The 19,312-nt window shown below is 40.0% G+C and overlaps 1 protein-coding gene across 1 annotated transcript in view; it reads left to right on the top strand.

The window, feature by feature from the left end:
• PARD3B (par-3 family cell polarity regulator beta) overlaps positions 1-19,312 on the top strand; it is a 1,186,757-nt gene that overhangs the window by 712,564 nt on the left and 454,881 nt on the right. Inside the window, exons 12-14 of the mRNA XM_055396969.2 lie at positions 5,282-5,452; positions 10,450-10,582; positions 18,824-18,923. Coding sequence (XP_055252944.2) covers positions 5,282-5,452; positions 10,450-10,582; positions 18,824-18,923 — 404 coding nt within the window. The remainder of the gene's footprint in view (positions 1-5,281; positions 5,453-10,449; positions 10,583-18,823; positions 18,924-19,312) is intronic.

Genomic DNA, 19,312 nt, shown 5'->3' with positions numbered 1-19,312 from the left:
TTTTTAAGAGTTGACAATCCGTTGCTTTTATGAGATTCTCAAAGGTATCTAAGAAGAACCCATGAAGGTCAAGAATCACTAGCAAAGTGGTTGAAAATATGGACGTCAGAGTAACCCAGACCTAGTTCAAATTTGCTTTTGGACATGTGACTTGTACCAATGCTCTTAACTCGCCTGATCCTTGGTTTCTTCTTTTCTAAAAGGGGAGCTATAGTCCCCAGTGTACAGGGTAGTTATAAGTATTAAATTGTCTAGTGCATATAGACAAAGGGTTTAGCAAAAGAACTGCACAAAGGAGGAACTCATTAAATAGTTATATTCATTAATCACTGTAGTGAAAGAAAGTGAAAATGAAGTTGCTCAGTCATGTCCAACTATTTGCAACCCATGGACTGTAGCCTGCACCATAGCACAATGGAAGCGTATCTGACTCGGACAGGTAGACCTGGCAGTGACAGTATTCTTTAACTTAATTAAAGAATTAATTAATTATTAATTAATAAATTAAGTGACTTAATTAAAGTCACTTAATTTCCCTGCGCCTCCACTGTTATATCTCTAAGTGGAGTGTGGTGCTTGTATCACAGGTTTGTTTTGAGAAACAAGAACATATGCAAAATATTTGCACAAGGACTGCCCTGTATTCGATGTTCAATAAAAAGAGATATGGACTTCCTAGGTAGCGCTAGTGGTAAAGACCCTGTGTGTTAATACAGGAGACATAAGAGGCGCAGGTTCAATCCCCATGTCGGGAAGATCCCCTGGAGTAGGAAATGGAATCCATTCCCATACTCTTGCCTGGAGAATCCCATGGACAGCGGAGCCTGGTAGGCTACAGTCGATAGGGTCGCTGTGAGTCGGACACAACTGAGGCGGCTTAGCCCAGTGTAGCACAGAAGGGGATATAACGCTCAAACATCTTGTCTGCCAGTCCAGTCTCCCTCCCCCTGCATTAGAACCTGGTTAGGGCTGATGAGACTTGAAATCACCCCAGAACATGGAGAGGACCTAAATCTTATACCGGTTTTCATTTGTCCTAATGTGCCCAGAGGAAGTTTTTGTCTATTTTTATTCTGTTCTCTTTCCTCTTTTTCTTATTTTTCTTCCTCTTTGGGAACTTCCTTTACTTCCTCCTAGCTTAAGGGTAGATTACGGGGGTTGATCAACTTAAGAGTTGATTACAGGGGTTGCAAAAAGTAAGGGATGTAGTTGTGGGCTATTGGTTAGGGGTCTGATGGTCATAAAGTAGAAAGAAAAGTGTCTTTGTTCAGGTTGCTAAAAGAAAATTCCATAAATTGGGTAGCTTTTAAATGGCATCAGTTTATCCCTCACAATTCTTGAGTCTGAAGTTCAAGATCAAGGTGCTGCAGAATCCATCTGGTGAGAGGTGCTTAATAGTCAGCTGTCTTTTTCTTGTAACCCTATATGGCAGAGAGGACAAGACATCTGTCTCAGAACTCTTTTATAAGGGTGCTAATTACCTTCCAAATGCCCCCTAATATCTTCATGTTGGGGGTTAGGATTTCAACATATGAATTTGAGGAAAACATTCAGTCCATGGCAGAAAGGGCATTGTCTTTTCCTTCAACAAATGAAAGAGTGACCCAGATTAGGATAAAATAAATATCCTAGAATTACTGGGTAACATAACTGGATAGTTGAAATCACTCATGTAAAATCAGTTGAGGAGAGTCACTATTCTCATGCTGAAGTACATACTTAAACGTAAGACTGAAAGAAAAAAATAAAACCATAAAAAACTACCTTTCTTGGTAAAAAACCATTACAAAGTGGAAACGTCATTGTTGTTTAGTCTCTAAGTGGTGCCTAACTCGTCCGTGACCCCATAGACTGTTGCTCGCCAGGCTCCTCTGTCCGTGGGATTTCCCAGGCAAGAATACTGGAGTGGATTGCCAGTTCCTTCTCCAGGAGATTTTCCCAGCTCAAGAACTGAACCCACATCTCCTGCATTGGCAGGCAGATTCTTTACCACCAAGACACCGGGGAAGTCCCACAAAGCAAAACAGACATACGCAATTGTGATCTTTGCTCAGTTTGAGTAATGAGCTCTTAACTAAATTGACTTCATTTTAAATGAAGACTAGACATGGATACACAGTGTGTGTGTGTCTATGTATGTGCGTATATAGCTAGGTAGGTAAATAGTCCCCCACCCCTCCTGTCTCCACATCTTCTATAGTCTGACTCTGGCTTTCATATAAGGTTCTCTTCCAGGAGCCATCTGGAATGTTCTCTCTGGATTTGAAAGTCTTTTTTCTTGAAGCATGATCTCTTGATAGTCATTGTCACCTATTAGAACACAGACTGGGTAGTGAATAGGGAGTGCCGAGAAGTCAGGACTTGGACTATTTAATCCGGCTCTGACCTTAACTAGCTGAGCAAGTTCGAATCCATGTGGAAGCACCTTCTCTTTAGAAGAGGAATTCAGTAAATGGTTTCTTATCCTCTGTGTGCATCACATTATTTATCTATAAACGGAAGCAGTTGGGCAAGATAATCTCTAAGGACCCTTACAGTTCTTAATTCTAAGATTATCTTCTCAATGTGAGGACAATGTGGTGCTTACTGGCACCACCATTAATGAAATTAGCCATCATTTATCTTATAAAGGGAAAGCGAAAACCAATAGCAACGAGCCAGCTAAGCCTTAAAAGGAGAGTGTGTGGATTTTTTTATCATACGCGCAGCTCTGCAGTGATGCTTGCGATGAATGTGAATGTCTAAAAAAACAGAGTTGCCCTGGGGTGACCTGACCTGCCTTATTGTTTGGACTGGGATACAGCAAACACGTTCTACTTTAGTGTAGTTATGTATGCTTGAGACTTGGAATGTAGCTGAACATAAAAGTCTGTACTTAATATTTGTTGGTGCTTTTTTAATAAAATTCTTTTTTAGATATAAAATTTAAAAAAAAAAATATTTGTTGGTAAGAGATTATCCTACCCAAAAAAAAAAAATTTTTTTTCCATCTCCTCATCTCTTATTTACCTCTTCACTCAGACCCTGCCTCTTACTCCATGGAGAAGGTTCACAGGAGGTTACCAGGTGGCTCTCACTCAGATTTCACTCCCTCAATTCTACAAGTACCCATTAAGTTTCAATCTTTATCTTTCTTCTTCCTGTCATAGAGGATGAGGTGTCCTGCCAAGACTAAGCATCTACAGGTCCAGCACTTGACCTCATTTCCTGTTCACAGGGCTAGGATCCTGATGCAACTTTTGTGCTTCCTCCCCATCTTTAAAAACCACACATCTGTTTCCAGTCCTCCCCAAAACATTTTTAGTGACCCTCCCAACTGCCTGTGAAAGGTCCAGCCCAGGAGTCCTGCTTCCATTAAATGCCACAATAGAAGAGCATAATTCCTAGAGTAAAGTGTCTCACTTCACTTGTACACAGCCATTAAAGTGGCTTCCGTTTGACCCCATTTCATGTAGCCTTAATCTTATCCTTTATGTGCCTCTCTCACCATTAGATAACAGAAATAAAGCGATTTCTTTTGTGTTTGGCCTTTCCTGTAAATCTCATTTCCAGATTTGCTCCAAATTATGGGAAAGATTAAGTGGAGTGGGAAAACGACAGGAAGGTAGAAGACATTAGGCTCTGTTGAGTCAGGGCAGTCAAGTTTTACAGCTTGGTTTCACCCCTGTTGAAATCGAGAGGGCGTGGCCTCCACCATCCACGGGCTGACACCCCCTGCAACAGTGCGTCCACGAGGGCATCTGTGCCCCAGAGCAGTCTCGTCACTCTCCCCCTTTCCCCAGCTGTCAGCAGAGGAACTTCCCCGGACCATCTGCTGCTGCATGAGTCAAAGTTCATCAGCTTGTCCACAGGATTTCTCTCCCAAATCTGTATGGCTGCCCTATTGTTCATTATATGTCTGGTTTTCTCATTTCTTAGGAAAGCACTTTTATCATTTTACGTTTCATTCTGTTCCTTTGAACATGGGTCCGAGATCCTTCTAACTGCAAAAACTTGAATACTCCCCTCCACCTGTTTTATTGTGTACAACTGTAGTCTAGAGATGAATAGCCAAGGAAGCGCTAGGACAGAAACCGAGAAGAACCAAGGTTCATGAAAACTGAACTTAGGTCAGTTTATCTCTGACTCTCTTTTGTGACCTGCGGCACCTAACATCATTTTCCTGCCTCAGTTTCCTTATTTGTAAAATGTGAGTAAAATCATTAATCTGTATAGCTTGAGTTCTGTAAGAACTATAGAGAATTCATGGAAGAACTACCATGCTCACCAACTGTTATTTCTGCTAAATGTATTAGCAGGAGCGCCAGCATCATGACATTCCTAAAATTGCATCTGTGCCTCACAGCAAGAACTTTCTACCCTAGAAACAGGTATAACCCATGTCCCTAAACAGACTGTCAGTATTTAAGCATATTTTCTCCGAGACTGTCTTTTGGGGGAGAGGGGTGTACTGTGATCCCCAGAAGTTCTTTTGTAGGTGGAGATGGTGTCCCAGTTTGTTCAGCTACCGCCATCAACTCCAGGGACGTTTCTAGCTGAAGATGACTAGTGCCTAGAGGTGATTTAGACTAGAATCTGGGCTGCTTATCCACGTGCGAAAGTTCCCAGTTCTCTGTGGTATGTGGTGTTTCTTCCTGAAGGTGCTGGGTGAAAGTGCTTATCAGTCAGAGACTCCTCACAAAAGGCTTGACAGTCCCCTTTGTCAAGACTTCCCTCTAGAAGACATGGTAGCAGATTGGACCTGCATTACACCTCTGCGTTCTTTTGCAGACTAGCAACTTTTTGTTGTGTTAGAGAATAAAACATGAGAATGTTTTTTTTCACAGCACTATTCAATAGAACTAGCTATGAGATCCACTACTGTTGTCAAGCACGCAACATTTAAGCCTGGTGTCTCTCTGTGCCTGAAAATGCAAGCAATATGGCCACTGTCTTTTGCTTCTAAACCCCCTTTCCTTGAGTCAGCAACATGGTGGCTTCCAGAGCAAATGGCAGAATCAGGTTAGCCTAGCACACTTGCCAAAGGTTTAGGTATTATACAAATGTCTAAGTTATTGTAATTCCAGACTCTAAGATTTCTAAAAGTCACTTTCACACAATTCATTATTATTAATACTTGTGACTATTTGATAAAATCCAAAACCGTTTTCTGCTGTGGAAATAAATCATCCCTAATAGCTGAATTTTTTTCTTTATTTTTAACTTGAACTTTTCCCTGACAGTCACATGTCTTCACCATGTTTTTCTCTGCTTGATACTGTTTTTCTTACCTCTACCCTAGGATGGCCGTCTGCGGATGAATGACCAGTTGATTGCAGTTAATGGGGAATCTCTTCTGGGAAAGTCCAACCACGAAGCTATGGAAACACTTAGACGATCCATGTCCATGGAAGGAAACATCCGAGGGATGATCCAGTTGGTGATTCTGAGGAGGCCAGAGAGACCAATGGAGGTGATGCAAATTGTTATTTCCCTGTGCAAACTGCCCAAATGGCCACCAGAAAACTCACACTTCCATCACTAGTATGGTAGCTAAGCTCATACTGGTTTCTGAAATTAGAAAAATATGCACCTAGAGGTGCTTTTTTGGGATTATGTGGCAAATAGGTGGTTGTATATTTTAGGTATAACTAGAAGGTATAAAAATGTACATATAAATTAAATCATTTATCCAGTATAACAGGTCCATAATTTCTAGTTTTTCCCCAGAAATTCCTAGAGCTCTGGACTTTATGAATTACACTTTATTCATATTAGGAACATTAAAACATATAGCATGCTTATATACTTTTTGGATGATGTGCTAGCATTGTCCATACCTTATTAAGTTCCTAATAAGATGTCTATAATGCTTACTGTGAAGATCATTATAATGCAATTAGCTGTCTATATTCTTCCCTACAATGTGTGCTTGGGTAATACAAATCTGGGGCTTCCCTTGTGGCTCAGTGGTAAGAATCTGCCTGCCAATGCAGAAACCATGGGTTCAGTCCCTGGGCTGGGAAGATCCCATGGAGAACATGGCAACCGACTCCAGTATTCTTGCCAGGAAAATTCCATGAACAGGTAATCCTGGTGGGCTACGGTCCATGGGGTCTCAAAACAGTCAGATACGACTTAGCAACTAAACAACAACAACAGATACAGATCTGCAACTTAACTAATTTAAAATTTGATCTATTAAACAAACTTCTTGTTTCATATTATTAAATATACTTTAATTAAATATTTTTGAAATCTATTATTATTTATTTATGGAGTTTTTAATGTAAGAATTATTTTTATGTATACATGAAGTATAAGCAAAGTATTTTTGAATGCTGATATTGCTAAGTATTTCACTTACATACAATTATATTGATATAATTATTATATTTTACAATTATATATTATATCAATTGTATTTATCATAAAGTATTCCTAAAACATTATTTTTGCTAATATATAGGCAAAGGTTATTAAATTCTCTTACAAATTATTTTAAGAAAATAAGAAACAAATTGATAAGAGTTAAGAAAAACATCAGAAAATCACATATATATTCTCTAAGGACAAATAATGTTTGTGTGATATAATAATACAAGAAGTTAAAATAGAATTCTATTAAAACACTGTTAGTTTTAATAATAAATTCAACTTAAAAATTGTAAAATATTTTCACATTAAGAATAGAAGGTAATTGGGACTCATAGTGGTTAAAAGTTTGGGCTCTAGAGTTTTAGATTGAGTTGGGTCATTTCCTGGCTGTGTAAAGACATACATAGTTGAATGCTCTGGACTTGTAGATAGCAATACTATTGTCTGCCTTATCCTTTCATATATCTTCATTTACCAGCACCTAGGAGCCTGGTAGGCTGCAGTCCGTGGGGTCTCTAAGGGTCGGACATGACTGAGGGACTTCACTTTCACACATTGAAGAAGGAAATGGCAACCCACTCCAGTGTTCTTGCCTGGAGAATCCCAGGGACGGGGGAGCCTGGTGGGCTTCCGTCTAGGGGGTCACACAGAGTCAGACACAACTGAAGTGACTTAGCAGCAGCAGCAGCAGCAGTAGAAAGCTGGGCTTCCCTGGTGGCTTCCCTGGTGACTCAGATGGTAAAAAATCTGTCTGCAATGCAGGAGACCCAGGTTCGATCCCTGGGTCAGGAAGATCCCCTTGAGAAGGAAATAGCAACCCACTCCAGTATTCTTCCCTGGAGAATTCCATGGACAGAGGAGCCTGCCGGTCTGCAGTCCATGGGGTCACAAAGAGTCCAACACGAATGAACGACTAACACTTTCACTTTCAGTAGACAGTTATTATACATTGTGTAATAAACAAAAGTTTCATATAAGGCCTACTTCATCTGAAAGGATAAACTGAAGTAAACTTAACTGTATCTTCTAGTTAGTCACTCAGTCAGGTCCAGCTCTTTGCGACCCCATGGACTGTAGCCCCTTCAGGCTCCTCTGTCCATGGGATTTTCCAGGCCAGAATACTGGAGTGGGATGCCATTTCCTTCTCCAGGCTGTATCTTACTTTGTTACATTATTAGCTATTGGAAAGGAGGAACTGTACCTTTTCACTCTTCTATACATAACCTTATAAATGTTAAATAAATGTAAATTGGCAATTACTGAAGACTATATATAATGAGCCAACTCATTTTCAACATTTGTGTCTGCTAAAGTGACACAGAGGTTTCCATGAATATTTCATGGATTTTACTTATGTACACAGTCATAAAACCCTTATCTCTTGCTTCCTACTATAAGAGAATCAGCTCCTTTATAGGTGAATTTCATTCTTTCTCTGGAGCCCTAGACCTCCATGGAACCCAGTTGTTGGAGGCAGGTATAAAGTATGGTCTGTGAGCCCCTGAGTCACCCCTTCCATGCTTCTGTGTTTTAAATCTCCCTTAAGATATCTTGGAGCAAAGATTTCTCAACTAATAGAAAAGTCGGAAATACACTGCTCAAGATTTCCGTATCTGTGCAGAAGTAAAAGATAGCAAATGAAAAAAAGAAAAAGAGCAATGAACACTGCTAAAAGAGTTCCCTTCCCACTTTTCATCTTCCCCAGTTTCCTGTCTTTCTCTCCAATATATGAATGCCTACTGGATAAATGCTCGTTGTTTTGATTCATCAAATTAAGACACTTTATTATTTGCGTTCTCCTTTACCACAGGTATTTTCATTTTAATTCTCATGCTCTGGGCTGGGCTGACAATTATTCCATCAGAAGCAAGTACTAAGCCTTCAGTTTGTTGCCCATCTTCAGGAGTGTCCTGTTGATATGGTTCACTAGGAAATCGATTAGGAATAAGAAATAGGACAAAAAGCAATTTTTATGAGGACATTTAAACAAGATTCATTTTTGGTTTCCCTAATATTTACATGCTTTCCATGGGGGATGAGCAGGCACTTGGCTCTCTCAACTAGTGAGAATCTCTGTGGTACCCATGAAGATTAAAGAGTATTATTTTTTTTTTCATATGACAGCCGTCTAATGTACAGCTAATCTTTATTAAATTAAAAAAAAAAAAGCTGTAGCTATTTGATCTCCCAAATCTGTTTTACTGTGTCAAAGCATATGTCGTGTGCTCATGTGTTTGAAAGATTGTCCTCTGGAGCAGCAATCACCCTCAGGTATGATAAAAAAGAATCCGTAACCTAGAAAAAGGCCTCAGCTCTCAGGGAAATCAATTAGTTAGGTTTGGAAAGAACACCAAAATGGTTACTTGAACATGATGTTAAAAAAAAAAAAAAGAAGAAGAAGATGCTACTTAAGAAAAATCAAAATATATAGTCTTTGGGGTATTTTCCCACATTACCCAGATGTACAAGGTACGTAAACAGTTTTGATGAGAACATTGTGAAGAATACATAATGAGCCCTTGATTGAATCAAAATCGTTTTAAACAGAAATATGTTTTTCAAAGGATGAGCTTGAGGTTCAATTGTAATTCTATTTGGGCCTAGAGACTTGGTATTAAAAAATGGGTTATGACCTGTTTTTTCTTTTTCCTTCCCCCAAACATTTTCCTCCCCTGAGTTGTAAGCTCAGCTTGGTAGAAGCAGAATATGTTTAAAAATCCATTATATTTTTTATTGGCTGGGACACTAATGGAAGGCTCCTAGACAGCTCTATTTTACAGGCTGAATACTTTAATTAGGCTGGTTACTGATCAGTTGTTGGGATATTGATTGTGTCATTTATCAAAGAGCCAGGAAAGCAGCAAAAAAATTTGTTGTTGTTGTTCTTGTTGTTAAAGTCCTTGCCGATATAAGGTAGGTCCTATCTCACCTACCTGCCAGGGCTCCAGCTTAAATTTAGGAGTAGTTTGCACCAGGTTTGGTTGACTAGTGGCACAGGGGCAAAGGGCACCCCTGGGATGTGGAGAAAGTGTTATAAACCTTGACAAAAAGCAAAGGAACTGCAGCAGCTGAAAACATCTTAATTATGAAGAATGTATGCGATGAATGCTATGAATATTTTGTTACCGAGCAGGATACCAAGTTATTCTAACTAAAAGAGAGGAGTATAACTCAAATGTATTGTTTGGGTCAAATGCTCTTTTTCAGAAGGAAAGAGCTTTGGAGATCAATTTTATGTTTCTGTTTGGGGCATGTTCTTCTCACCAGTGGTCAAGGGAATGGTCCTGAGATGGCTTTCAGTTTGCTTCTTTGAATCTATTAGGACGACATGTTATATGAACCCGAGCAAAATCCAGTTCTCTGCGCCTTGTTCCTCTTGAATAGCAGTTAGAACTCCCTGCAGTCAGCCCCTTCTAATGCCTGGGGGGCACCTGGGGCACATGCCATATGGGGGCGTTATTATGAAGATAGCAGTTTTAAGGAAACTGAATTTGTTTACAGACTGTCAAAATAGAAGGGGGAAATATGGTAAAAGAGAAAACTCTCGGGATAACCACTGTCTGGTATTGTCACAGAAGTTTGTTATAGTTCCTGGCCGAAAAGCCTAGTGTCTGCAGTGGGGCTCTCCCGTGGCTTTTCAGTGGTAAACCTGTCTGGGTTCTGACTTGTCCTAAAGCATATGCACTTAGTCGCCAAGCGGGGGAGAGAGAGAGGGGAACCATCTGGTTGGCAGAGAAACACCCTTGGCATGAACTGTATTCTTATGTTGACATTACCACAAGCTGCACTCCCAGATGGAAGAAAATGTGAAAGAAGACAGTTGTAAGTGGCGGGAAAGAATCATAAAGTTAATCCCCTTTCGTACTGGCTATCAGCACTCCTAAGCCTTAACACCACAATGTCAGTAGTTTTTATTTCCTATTCAAAGATGTTGTAACTGATAGGAACATTTTGATTTCCCACTGTCCAGGATTTCCATGCCAGAGAATCTTGAAAAATTATTTGAAAGTTGATCATTCTTTCACTTTGCTTTCATTGACAAAGTTGGGACACGTTACCAAAGTGAATGTAATTCTTGTTTTCATTCCTTAGGAGCCCGCAGAGTGTGGAGCATTTTCTAAGCCCTGCTTTGAGAACTGTCAAAATGCTGTAACCACGTCCAGGAGAAATGATAATAGTACATTGCATCCATTTGGCACATACAGTCCACAAGACAAACAGAAAGGTAAGGTTCTCTACTGAAAATTATCTACTGCAAGTGGTGTGAGAAAACACGAGAATGTTTATTTAAAAAGAAAAAAAAATAGAGGAACAAAGGGGAATTAATTAGACTAAGTGCAGACTTCGTTACTCTGAGTCGTGAACACTGAGAGATGGGTAGGGGAGCTGACTCACAAGTTGTGAAGCAGATTCCTGGCATTGCCTTCAGTTTAAGTGACAGTTTCTGTGCTTGCTGCCCCAAACATGGAGGGTTATATATAAAACAAACCATGCCTACAGAAACAAAATGACAAACCATTATTTTTGTTTAAGAATCTTTTAATATTGGAAGTTACCAAGTGTAAATAACAATTCAGCTCACAATATATATGGACTGGTATTAAACCATGGAGTGATCATAGCACAATTTGCAGATTTATGCTTATTTTTGAGTGGTAAATGCCATGAACCATGACCATGATTATCTTGTTCATGTCACATTTCTAGTGTAGTTTTCCATGTAGAAGCCTTAGATTTTCCTCTTTGTGTTTTCAAAAATTATGCTTTAGGCCACCAAGAAACTTATTTCCCTGTTTCTCCTTTCTGTTTAGTAACTTTAATTTTTTTACACTACAAAAGCAATAGATATTCATGACAGAATAGTAAGAGAAAGGCAATAAAGAGAAGATTTAATGTTTTTCATGTATATGTGTGCTAAGTTGCTTCAATTCTGTCTGACTCTTTGTGACTCTATGGACTGTAGCCTGCCAGCCTCCTCTGTCCATGGGACTCTTCAGGCAAGAATACCAGGATTGGTTGCCATACCTTCCTCCAGGGGATCTTCCAAACCCAGGGACTGGACCCACATCTCTTACGAGAAACTCACTTGACTTTCTGTCAAATCAAGAAACACTCAGTATGTCTTTTCCCATCTTAATACAATTAAATATTTTCTTGACAAAGCAGGATTTCCTTCTGAGTCCTTCCGTCACAAAGGCAGGAAGAATCTGGGTAAGGAACATCAGGTTCCCCTTGCACCAGAAGTGCCTTCTCTTGACCATATCCAAATAATGATCAAGAAACTTTCCAGCCCTTATATAACTTGATTGGCATTTAATTCTCAAGCATCACGTGGTTCAGTGACAATCCAAATTCAGGGTTTTATTCATTGTTGCACCAGTGATGTTCAAAGGAACATTGGACACATTCCCTCCTATCTTGTTTCATTTTCAGTGCTTATAAAATATCAGTGCTGAAGTGATAATTACATGGTATATTTTTAGAGGACATTGAGATACTCAAGGAAATGGGATAATATCTCTAGGAAGGCTGGCAAAGGCAAACATAATGAAACTATAAAACTAGTTAAAGTGTAAGGATACACCCAGGAAAAAAAATATTTTAAATAATAAAATCCATTCAAAACACATGCTGAAAATAAGATGCAGTAATACTTTGGAACGTCAGTAGAATGTTCTGATTTTGTTTTTCCCTGAACAATGAGAGTCCTTTAGGCACAAAACCTGGAAGGTTCTGTCTGTTCTCTTCCTCCTGAGACATAGAGCCATGGTCCACCAGGTACCTGCTACACTTCCTCCTCCTACCTCAACTTTCCAAGGTAACATCAAAAATCCAGTTCTTTTAAAATTCCATTAGACATTATTTCTTGAAAATGAAATATTCATTTCAAGAAAATCCATTCAAGAAAATCCATTATTATTTCCTTGTGGTTCTGTGATACAATTCTCAGTTATAAGAATTTGACCTATCAAAGCATCAGTTCAGTTCAGTTCAGTCACTCAGTCGTGTCCGACTCTTTGCGACTCCATGAATCACAGCACGCCAGGCCTCCCTGTCCATCACCAACTCCCAGAGTTCACTCACTCATGTCCATCGAGTTGGTGATGCCATCCAGCCATCTCATTCTCTGTCATCCCCTTCTCCTCCCGCCCCCAATCTCTCCCAGCATCAGAGTCTTTTCCAGTGAGTCAACCTGTCACATGAGGTGGCCAAAGTATTGGAGTTTCAGCTTTAGTATCAGTCCTTCCAATGAACACCCAGGATTGATCTCCTTTAGAATGGACTGGTTGGATCTCCTTGAAGTCCAAGGGACTCTCAAGAGTCTTCTCCAGCACCACAGTTCAAAAGCATCAATTCTTCGGCGATCAGCTTTCTTCACAGTCCAGCTCTCACATCCATACATGACCACGGGAAAAACCATAGCCTTGACTAGACGGACCTTGGTTGGCAAAGTCATGTCTCTGCTTTTTAATATGCTATCTAGCTTGGTCATAACTTTCCTTCCAAGGAGCAAGCGTCTTTAAATTTCCTGGCTGCAATCAGCATCCACAGTGATTTTGGAGCCCAAAAAAATAAAGTCTGACACTGTTTCCACTGTTTTTCCATCTATTTCCCATGAAGTGATGGGACCAGATGCCATGATCTTCGTTTTCTGAATGTTGAGCTTCAAGCCAACCTTTTCACTCTCCTCTTTCACTTTCATCAAGAGGCTTTTGAGTTCCTCTTCACTTTCTGCCATAAGGGTGGTGTCATCTGCATATCTGAGATTATTGATATTTCTCCCAGCAATCTTGATTCCAGCTTGTGCTTCTTCCAGCCAAGCGTTCCTCATGATGTACTCTGCATATAAGTTAAATAATCAGGGTACGTACTTCTTTTCCTATTTGGAACAGTCTGTTGTTCCATGTCCAGTTCTAACTGTTGCTTCCTGACCTGCATACAGGTTTCTCAAGAGGCAGGTCAGGTGGTCTGGGATTCCCATGTCTTTCAGAATGTTCCACAGTTTATTGTGATCCACACAGTCAAAGGCTTTGGCATAGTCAATGAAGCAGAAATAGATGTTTTTCTGGAACTCTCTTGCTTTCTTCATGACCCAGCGGATGTTGGCAATTTGATCTCTGGTGCCTCTGCCTTTTCTAAAACCTGCTTGAACATCTGTAAGTTCACAGTTCACATATTGCTGAAGCCTGGCTTGGAGAATTTTGAGCATGACTTTACTAGCGTGTGAGATGAGTGCAATTGTGTGGTAGAGGCCAGTAGATGGAATGCTCTTAGTTTTTATATAAGCTTATTGAGTGAAAGAGGATGCTGTATTGAAAGAATACAGCATAAAGAATATTGTGCTTGTCACTTCTTTGTAGTATTAATAACATTTTCAGTTTTGAGAACCATTGAGAGTTCCTGAGTTTCAGATGCACATGAGGTGGTCACAGGCCACTGAGACTCATGAAACATGAGTGATGTTGACTTGCCACCACCCATGTTTCTAAGGAGCTCCTTTAGAAAAACAAGATTGACTTGACAAAATGTAATGTCTAGTGAGGAGAGGAACTGTTTCAGCCAAAACATTAACTTTTTTTTCTTCCCTTCCTCCTTTCCTTTGTATATTTAAAAGTCCAATGTTGATATGCTGTGTTCCATCTATTTTTGTAATAATAGTACATACCACCCACTGTTCTACTGTTATTTTTTATATATATACATAATCCTGTCAAGCTGTTAGAGAGAAAAGGCATTCTTAGAACTAACATTTGTAGAAATTATGACACCAGAAAATTCACATTTGTGTTGGAGAATTGCTCGCAATGCCTGCAGTGGAATGAGTGTGGGGCTCCCGGATGGTAATAAGGATGGAGGTTGTCTCCCAGGGGCTCACTATAAAATCCTATTAGGCATTTGAATGGTAATGAAGTGCACAAACACTACATTTTCTGAAGAATCTTTCTAGCCGATCTCACCCTGGGCCAAGTAATAGCCGAAGTGCCGTTTGCCTCTGGTTTGTTCTTCCCTCTCCTTCCGTTGCTCTCATCTCCCTTTTGTGCTCTCCTCCTGCTTCCTCCCCACTTTTAGTTTCTTGAGAACTCCAGCCCTTGCCCCAGGCACCTGTGTCCCCAAGTCTGCCCAGGACCACCCACTGAGGTCTTCTCAGGCCTTTCACCCATACTCCAAACCAATTGTTTTAATTCTGTATCCTGTCCCACTGCATCCATGTGCCTCGGGGTCCTTTGAAGAGACACATAATAGTGTGATTATGTACAATATGTCCCCTCCTGGGAACCTGCATGTATCCACCCTCCGATAACATGTAAGACACGGCCTCTGCAGTGATGATCAGAAATTGAATTATACTTTTCAGCTTGACTGATGATTATGGGATAACTTCATTGTGTAGAATGTGCTAGGCTGCAACGATGAATACAATGTTGTTATTGTTCTCAAGAACAGTCTAAAGCAGAGGTCAGCAGACTTTGCCTGTAAAGGGCCAGATAATACATTTTAGGCTTTGTAGACCATGGGAGCTCTGTTGTAGCTCCTCACCGCTGCCACAGTACTGTGCGAGCAGCCATAGGCAGTGCGTTCACGAATGTTCAATGAAAGTTTATGTACAAAATCAGTTGGTAGGCTGGTTTGGGACCAGGGCCATAGCTTGCTGCTGCTGCTGCTGGCATGAACTGTTTTGTCCTTCTTTTCTGATTTGGCCCTGGCAGAATGGATCCTATAAAGCGAGTCACAACAATAAAAGATGGAGATTAAAATAAGGGTCATTTGGTCATAAATGAAGTAGTAACTAGATGTACAATGTTTTACAGGCAATATGTAAAATATCCATCAAGACTTATCTTGTATATTCAGTGGGATCCAGAAATACTGTTTTTAGGAGATAAGAATTCTAGATTTTCATGATGATAAAGGGCTTAACAAAGGTGTTTGGACGAAGAGGGAAAAAAAATTCTTTACAGCAAGTAGATCTTTTGTTAAAAAGTACCAAGGATAATCACAACATTGTTGATCAACTACACTCCCATATAAAGTAAAAAGTTAAAAAAAAAAAAAACTACCAAGGATAAAGAGTCATCAAAGAAAACATATCTACACCTATTATTACTTTAACATGTAGATTATTCATGTGAATAAAACAAAAATTGAAGTTAATGATCATAATCAACTTGAAGTAGCCAGAGGAGATGCTAAAGAGGAAGAATGAGAGGCGAAAGAGGAGGACAGGGATGAATTTATCTGTGGTGCAGTAAGAGAAATAAATGTAGACAAGTAGATGATAGATTGATAGATAGCTCCTTGCAAAAGCAGCACGTGGTAAATGTTACACACTATGAGTTTTTGTAATGTTAACAGAGAAACTGAAAGTGTCAGTGGATAAAGATAGTGAAGATGCATTTCTTGCTCGTATCAGAGCCCAGTGAGAATTGAAGGACCTGGGCTCTTTCCACTGGAAGCTGGCCATCTTCCGGTGTCTCATCCACTTACGGCTGCAGTGGGTAGATGCGGAAGGGGGAGAAGTTGCGTGTACCCTTTCTTAGGCATTGAAACTGGACACAACATTGACCATAGTAACTTACTTTCTATTGTCAAGAACTGGTCTAGTTATAAAGAGGAGTGGAAAATGGGTTGATGGTCCAGATGTGTGCCAGGAAGAAAGGAAGACCATAGTTACCGGGAGCACTAGAATTCTCTGCCACTGTTGTAAAAATACCAACAGATCCCAGAAACCAACAGTGAAGGTTTCATAGAAAAGGTAATATTTGAGGTAGACCTAGGGAGAAGGGTGGGACTTTTAATGGATGAAATGGGTTTTGCAATTATATGAGCAAGTACACTGGGGTAGGAAAGCCTGGCCTTGGGGTCTAGACTTGTAAATGGACTCAAGTGGCTAATGTGTAATAGATAAAGTTGACTGCCTGGAATAGAGACTTTTATACTGTAGGCAATTGTGTGCAACTGAAAATTTTTTGATCAGGCAGTTACATGATCACAGCTATGTTTGCCACTAGTGAAAGAAATGAACTGAGAAGTTGAGGATAAAAGATTAGAACTAATAGAAAAGATATGGTCCCCATTATTCCAATTTACCTTGTAGACTTTCTGCTCTGTGTGCATGTATGTCGTGCCCAATTCTTTGTGACCCTATGGACTATAGTCCGCCAGGCTTCTCTGTCCATGGGATTCTCCAGGCAAGAGTACTGGAGTGGGTTGCCATGCCCTCCTCCAAGGGATCTTCCCAACCCAGGAATCAAGTCCGAGTCTCTTATATCTCCTGCCGGATATTTCAGCATTACTAGAACTGCCTCCATTTTATAGTAGTCTGTGATGCAGAACTTTGAACAAGTCCTTCCCTGGTATATTCATCAGGGTTCTCCAGAGAAACAGAACCAATGGAATATGTGAGTATATGTATGTCTGTGTGTGTGTATTACATATACATACATATGTAGAGATTTATTATAAGAGATTGGATAACATGATTATAGAGGAAGGCAAATCCCAAGACCTGCCAGGTGAGTGGGCAAGCTCAGACCTAGCAGAAAGAGCCAATGGCGTAGCCCCTGTCTGAAGGCCAGCAGGATCAAGAACCAGGAAGAGCCAGTGGTTCAGTTTGAATCCAAAGGCAGGAAAAAGCCAGTGTCTCAGTTTGAAGGCTGTCAAGTAGGAAGAATTCTCTCCTACTTAGAGGAGGGTCAGCCTTTTTGTTCAGGCCATCAACAGATTGGATGAGGCCCACCCACATAGGGGGAGTTGTTCAGTGGTAAAGAATCCACCTGCACTTCAGGAGCTGCAGGAGACTCAGTTTCAATCTCTGGGTTGGGAAGATCCCCTGGAGAAGGATATGGCCACCCATTCTGTATTCTTGCCTGGAGAATCCCATGGACAGAGAACCCTGGTGGGATACAGTCCATACGTTCACAGAGTCAGACATGACTGAAGGGACTGAGCGTGCGTGCACACCCACATACGGGAGGGGTGCCATCTACTTTGTCTGCTGATTTCAATGTTCCTATCACCCCAAAACAACCTCACAGAATACCACATGTCTTGGCACCCTGAGCCCAGTCAAGTTGACACATAAAATTAACCATCAGACCTGGTGTGTGGGCAAGTCAAAGCGGATTGCTACCAGCAGCATTTCTCAAGGGCAAAGAGATTATTTCCTTGTTCCATCAATAGAGTCAACTTTCTACTAGTATCTCACTATAACAGATTCATAGCAAGTTTATGGTGTACAGATTAATAATCCTTTTATTTACTTATTGGCACTTTGTGTTTATAAATCACTGTTTGAATATGCACTGTCTTATATAATCCTTGTGCTCTTCCAATGAAAGTATTCGTATCCCTACTATGTAGATTTAAAAACCAAAGTTTATAGAAGTTGAGTAGTTTTCCCAAGTTCATACATCATAACAGGCCATGATTGAAAATAGGCAGTTTTGCTACACAAACCATACTCTTAACCATTATGTGTATAATTTTTTCATACATTATTTAATAATTTCTTTTGTGATAAGGGTTAAATAATACTTAAAGTTAAGCTCAATGTGTGGTACACAGAAAGATCTCAAAAATCCTTACTTGTTATTAGTTGTAATATTCAGTATACATGTCTATTTACTTTTCATATAAAATAGACTGAGAAGTAAGCAGTTTTTGTGGGTAGGAAAACCAGAATTCAGACCCCAGTCTTCTGCTTCCAAGGTCCAAACTCAGGGTTTTCCAATACAATGCAGATGCAAGAATTTTTTTTTTAAACCTCTACGGTGCAAAGAGTTGACTGACTGGAAAAGACTCTGATGCTGGGAGGAATCAGGGGCGGGAGGAGAAGGGGACGACAGAGAATGAGATGGCCGGATGGCATCACTGACTCGATGGACATGAGTTTGGGTGAATTCCGGGAGCTGGTGATGGACAGGGAGGCCTGGCATGCTGTGATTCATGGGGTCGCAAAGAGTTGGACACAACTGAGCGACTGAACTGAACTGAACGGTGTCTAAACGGTAAGTAGATATACTGTATCTCATGATTTTTTAAGTACTTTTTGTCACTGAGGCCAATGCTTAAATCACCATCTAATCCACAGCATTCATTACACAGTCTTGTTTACAGAATGTTAAGTCATTAAAAAAAATGGCTTGTTAATCTCCTACAAATCACAAATAATGAATTTGTGTCAGCCTTTTTGAGATGGGAAAGTGTAGTTAAGATGCATGGACTTCACTTGACAGGGGATCCCATCAGGTCACCAGCATAAAAGCATATTAGCAGGCTATGATTTCCTCATACAGGCTGTATTAGTGCACATATGAGTCCTTCAGTTCTGTGTGAGTACTTACTTATTTCATGGCTGGTTTCTGTGTTGGTGAAAATTATGTCTGAGAGATGGACTGAAACAAAACCAGGCATCAAACAATTCTGCCTCCAGTTTCCTACAGCTTTATTTGCTCTTTGTTTATAGACCTATTGCTTCCCAATGACGGATGGCCTGAGAGCGAAGTACCACCTTCTCCCCAACCACATCCCGTTCTGGAATTGGGCCTTGAAGATTACAGCCACAGGTATTGATAAAATGATATATCGTAAATGTTCCCTGTTATGGTTTTTCTGGGAAAACCCAGCAACCTTATTTTAACTCTATTTCTTTCCAGAATGGAAATCTCATAGTATCTATAATTCCTTTCCAGTGAAAACTTCTTACAGCTAATATTGACACCTCAGATGGTTCATTTTAACTTCCTGGAATTTGAGATTCATCATATATTATTAAAATATATGGGAAAATTGTTGAATCTTTTTTTACCAAGTTAAAAGCTAGAGAGATGGAACTCAAAAAAATTATATGGGAGGGTATAGTATAAAACAAAACTGAGAAGACATAAAGCTCCTTTTTTTTTCATTTGTAATTGGCAAACTTTAAAGGTATCTTAAAAATATATGTTCCAAGAAA

This window comes from Moschus berezovskii, chromosome 2 (genome assembly GCF_049115385.1).
Source record: "Moschus berezovskii isolate FMDL1 chromosome 2, NW_MosBer_1.0, whole genome shotgun sequence".
NCBI classification, from domain to species: Eukaryota; Metazoa; Chordata; class Mammalia; order Artiodactyla; family Moschidae; genus Moschus; species Moschus berezovskii.
This window is presented reverse-complemented; position numbering and strand designations above follow the sequence as displayed.